This window comes from Azolla caroliniana, unplaced genomic scaffold, assembly GCF_043228905.1.
Source record: "Azolla caroliniana isolate FFs.n. ecotype wild unplaced genomic scaffold, voAzoCaro1.0.p SCAF_12, whole genome shotgun sequence".
In the NCBI taxonomy this organism is placed as follows: domain Eukaryota; kingdom Viridiplantae; phylum Streptophyta; class Polypodiopsida; order Salviniales; family Salviniaceae; genus Azolla; species Azolla caroliniana.
This window is the reverse complement of record NW_028230447.1, coordinates 19,000,442-19,005,490: the sequence shown is the minus strand read 5'-3', so window position 1 is coordinate 19,005,490 and position 5,049 is coordinate 19,000,442. Positions and strand designations below refer to the sequence as shown.

Here is a 5,049-nt window from a genome sequence, read left to right as displayed (position 1 = left end):
ATAAAGAGAAAAGCAACCCCACACAACACCCAACCAAAAGGTCAATCACATTCAGACTAAAATGTGTCGAAAATGGTATCACAGTGATTCTGACATAATGGGACAACATAATGGGACACTCGGAAAAAAAATTTATGAATTCAGACAAAAGTTGTATATCAGAAATAGGAGTGATCGAGGAACTCCAAGTCAGTTAATGAACAACTACTCTGTCATACAATATGTTGAATAGAAGCAAAAGGTGGTTGCAGTGATGTAAACAAATAAATACAATAGAATCAAAAAGATCAATGAACTCTGGGGCATTATTTCAAAAAGAAATGGTAAATAAAGGAAATGCAGTCAATTCAAAGAACGTTTAAATCGATGTCCTGTAAGGATCATAATCATTAGCAACGCATTCCTGGATACGAGAACTCTAATATCGACAGCCCATTACATGGTCAATACTCAAAGTAATACTTAAATGACAATAAAAATCATGTAATAGTTATTCATTACCCAATTCACTCCAAATACTCGTTTCTCATCTGGCTATTGATCACAATAGAAATCAAGAATCCTTTGTCGATAAATCTAGGTATGAAAAACATCAATTTCTATTCTCTTTGGCTTTTCTCACAACAAACGGAAAACAGAAGACTCTTAACTTTGTGGACCAGAAGATAGTCAAGAACAACTTGGCCAAAATTACTTCTTCTCTTCTTTCTCAGCCTCAGCAGCTCTCTTCTTCCTCACACCAGTTAATCGCTCATTCATCCGCTCTAACCTGAGCTTGGAATATGCTTTGTTGGCTTTCAGTTCATCAGTAACAGTTACAATGTCCACTGTTGGTTTCTCCCTCACTATTGGAAGCACCGGACCTTGGACTTGCACAGCATTCATGAGTTCTTCTGGGCTAGCATCACTCACCTGATACAAGAAAAAAAAACCATGATTAAAACCATATAAACCTGAGTGATGGAATGTACATAAGAGAACATATCTAAAACTCCGGAAAATCAACGGTTCAAAACATGAACACAAACGGGTAAAAGAAATTGTATACAGAATGAATTCTAAACTCTAAAGGAATTGTATTGTTAGAGTAAATACCCTGATATCAAGAGGAAACGTAAGATTAAAATATAGGACTTAAGGGCAAAACTACAAAGGAAAACATGCTAGAAACAAGAAGAAATCTAAAGGTAAGACATAGGTACCATTGGGATCATGTATCCCGAAAGTAACTATTTACTACAAATCAATGGTATAACCATTAAATATACAAATTCTTAGATAAAAAATGAGAACTTAAGGAATGACTTTCTGACAGCTCTAATGAATCCATGGTACTATTAAGAAATCTACACTTTTAAAACCATTTAACCTACTAGAGACTATTTAGATTTAAATTTCTTCACTACATACCTTGGTCTTACGAGATCGGCGAGGGAAGACTATCAACTTGGCTTTAAAGGTGTTTAGCCTCTGCACATTGGATTGTAAACTCTCCAGGCAACGGTTCTTTCTCCGATGATCAACAGCAATGCCAATGGTTGGAGCAAGCTTCTTTGAGATTCCTGCTGCCTAAGAAGAGAAAGTAATTAGTTAACCTCATGTTGCATAGATAACACAGAAGACAGAAGAAAACATGGTTGTTTCGATCAAGTAACACTCAGCTCTAATATTCCAGGCCATTAAAGAGAAATTCAGCACAACAGAAAATCAAATTACCCTACACCAATTGTGACTTATAAAAATCAATGTTATTTTGGATTTAGAAAAAACAATTGAACCTTAACCCAAAGGTAAAGAAAGGGAAATACATTGACCTCCAGAGAATGAAGGAACCCTAACCCTAACCCTTATTAAAAGACCATAATCTGAGAGATGGATCACATCCACAATACCTAGAGTATCTCCTTGATCAATTCAATAAAGTGTACCCCAACTAACCATAACCAGAAACCACATAAATTGGGGTAAGAAACACAGGATTCTAAGAAATCGTTCAAGAACTGTCATGAGTTAAGCTCATCCTCAAACCACTAACAATAATGTTTTACCATAAATTACACGGCGCAATGTTGCGACAGTGATGGGAAAAGCATATTATTATTCAGTGCCAAACTGACTTATCTTGAGTTCTTCCACTCAACAATATATGAGTATTAAACCATTCCATAGATAAGAAAGGCAGAAAAAACTTTTACAAGAGACTTAATCAGAAAAACAACATAACAGGAGCCCTTCAAAAATCCTAATCTTAAGCTTAAACCACAAAAAGTTTAAGGAAGAAAGATAGCTGTCAAAAAGATCCAATCAGTAGCCACTATATATTGAGCTCCTTGAAAACCTACCCTTTGAAACAACAGAAAACGAAGAAAAAAGACTGATTTCTGGATATGGAACCAGCAACCACCATAGATTGAGCTCCTTAAATTATAGTCCTAACCCTAAAAAAAAGGAAAGAAGGAAAAAGACAGATATATTGGATATAGAACCAGAAACTCCATATAATGAGTTCCTAACCTTTAAAAAAAGATACCAAAGGAAAAAGCAATCTATAGAGTTAAACCATATTCAAGTCAAACATTTGAATTAGGTTTTCTATTTGTGAAGTAAATTAGGGGCATACCTTAAGCTCCTCAAGGGTGAATCCGCGACCAGCTCTGACCTTCATGTTATATCTGAGAGTCTGCGAGTGAACCACAGGTCTTAGAGCTCTACTTGTGGGGCGAGGGAAGACATGAACAGCCTTCTTTTGTCGAGCTACACATCAAATGGATAAAGAACAAGAAAACATACATAGCTTCTCTCTCACTCAATGAGATGATCCATAGCTTCTCTCCCACTCACTTAACTCCTTATGTTATCCATAGCTTCTCTCTCGCTCTCTCTCTCTCTCTCTCTCTCTCTCTCTCTCTCCATAAAATTGTCCATAACTTCTCCATCTCTCCCTGACAAGAAGAGTATCCATAGCTTCTGCCTCACACTCGAGAACAGTTTCTATACATAACTTCTCAATAGAACCATCTCTCTCATCCAATACGATCATCCATAGCTTCTCCTCTCGTTAAGAAGATCATCTATAAATAACTTCTCTCCATGAGAGCATCCACGGCTCCCCTCAGTAAGATCATCTATGGCTTCTCTTCTTCAGATAAGATTATTTATAAGTCATATCTCTCCTATATGATTAACCATTGCTTCCATGGCTTCTCTCTCTCTCAGATAAGACTACCCATTGGTTCTCTCTCTCTCTCTCTCTCTGTCAGATAAGATTATCCACTGCTTTAATTGCTTCTTTCTCTCTCAGAGAAGATTATCCATAGCTTCTTTCCCACTATCAATCAATAACATTGGCAACATTCATATTGTTTGCCCCTCTCCCTACATAGCTTCCATCACACTCTGAATAACATTATCCATGGCTTCTCTCACCGTCTTGATAACATTATACATATCATCTCTCTCCCTCACTCGTAATGACGTCGGTAGCTTCAAGTTCCCAGTGATCTCCATCGCCATTGCTTCTTTTTTCTCTCAAATTTGGCCTCCCTGAAGAATCCATGGTTTCCCTCATTCATCTCTCTCTACTCTCCGGCAAGGATAGACACGGATCCTCATTCATATCGTCTCGTATTCCCTCTCCTACTATCTCTCTCTCTCTCTCTCTCTCTCTCTCTCTCTCTCTCTCTCTCTCTCTCTCTCTCTCTCTCTCTCTCTCTCTCTCTCTCTCTCTCTCTCTCTCTCTCTCTCTCTCTCTCTCTCACACACACACACACACACACACATTCCTGTCAATGAATCGACATAGCCATAGCTTCGTCACTTACCGACACGCCTGCGTTTCTTCCTGGCGGGCTGATTGAACCAGGTCCTCACGTAGCTCTGCCAGTCCTTCTTGAAGTGGCCATTGGGGATGACATTGTTGTGCTTCATATTCTAGGGCAGAAATGGCGAGGAAGAGGAACAGGGGAGCAAGAATTAGGGTTTTAAAGGAACCATGAAGGTTTTTCATTTTCAGGGGGGTTTCTCTGATGGTTTCACACTAGCAGCCCAAATCATGGACGCCCAAAATGACTCTCATTTGGGGGGTAGTTACACTTCAGGGTACATCTCTCTGGAAAAGTTTAATCCCTGAGAGAGCTTTCTGTTTAATCTGTCATCACTAACAATTTGAGGTGTTAACTGTGAGAAGCTTATTGTCACTTCAATTTGTCAAACCGTTTACGTTCAATTATGCGATATCTAATTGACTGCAGATTATACATTAAGACTTGTCTCATTATACGCATGATCATTGAACTGTATATAGGCAATAATTATATTCCACATATAGTTCGACTGTGAGTTATCATTGAACTATATATGAGCAATATGTTCCATGTTGAAGCATGGTGTGCAAAAACATTTTGCCTCTAATATCTATCATAGAAGAGGATTTAGACATCCTGACCACATGATACAATAGATTGTTGGTTATATTTTAAAATATCTCAACATATAAACAAGATGCTCTAATTGTAAACTCGAGCAATTGGTAAAATGCATGTTTAATTATCGGGCTCATTAGAAGCATTCTTTAACTTGAGATCATGCACACCAAGTCACAAAATAACACTAAGGGCTTGTCACCGCAAAAAATGGAGTAGACTCACAAATAAAAAGCAAAACGTGTCAAGCATGGTAGGACATAATTAGGGACATTGTGTCATTGTTTAGGGAAACACCCAATATAAAATGAATGTAAGAAACCATAGAATAAGACTGTACCAATAACTACAAGTTATGGATAAAAGTTCCTTATTTAGATTCATGATTCAATCGTTTGGGCTATAATCTCGTCACAACTGTATCCAAGAAACTCAACTTTCAAATCATGTTTCGTAACTGAAGTTAATACCATTCATGTAAACTCTAGGAGTCGGCAATGGCTCCGCTCAAGCCTAAACAAAGCCATTAAACCGTTTTAAAACGGTTTGGCAATTTGGCAAGGCTCAAGCTGAACCAACCCATTAAAACCAAACCAGTTCCTCAATTGGTTAAGGCTTACCGGTTGGT

At 37.8% G+C, this 5,049-nt stretch overlaps 1 protein-coding gene across 1 annotated transcript; it reads right to left on the bottom strand.

Moving 5' to 3' along the window:
* Positions 1-467: 467 nt before the first annotated feature.
* LOC147857367 (large ribosomal subunit protein eL13z-like) lies at positions 468-3,960 on the bottom strand. The gene is made up of 4 exons (XM_087328763.1): positions 3,822-3,960; positions 2,621-2,754; positions 1,411-1,569; positions 468-912 (listed from the first exon to the last, which is right to left on the bottom strand). Exons 1-4 carry the CDS (start codon positions 3,925-3,927, stop codon positions 691-693), a joined length of 621 nt encoding a protein of 206 aa, XP_087184889.1. The 5' UTR covers positions 3,928-3,960; the 3' UTR covers positions 468-690.
* Between the last annotated feature and the right edge of the window lie 1,089 nt (positions 3,961-5,049).

Excerpts from the sequence above, each read along its gene's own strand:
- LOC147857367 (XM_087328763.1), bottom strand. The coding sequence starts at position 3,927 with ATGAAGCACAACAATGTCATCCCCAATGGCCACTTCAAGAAGGACTGG. Across the intron at positions 2,755-3,821 it reads GAAGAAACGCAGGCGTGTCG|CTCGACAAAAGAAGGCTGTT; the intron begins GTAAGTGACGAA and ends TTTGATGTGTAG. Across the intron at positions 1,570-2,620 it reads TCACCCTTGAGGAGCTTAAG|GCAGCAGGAATCTCAAAGAA; the intron begins GTATGCCCCTAA and ends TTCTCTTCTTAG.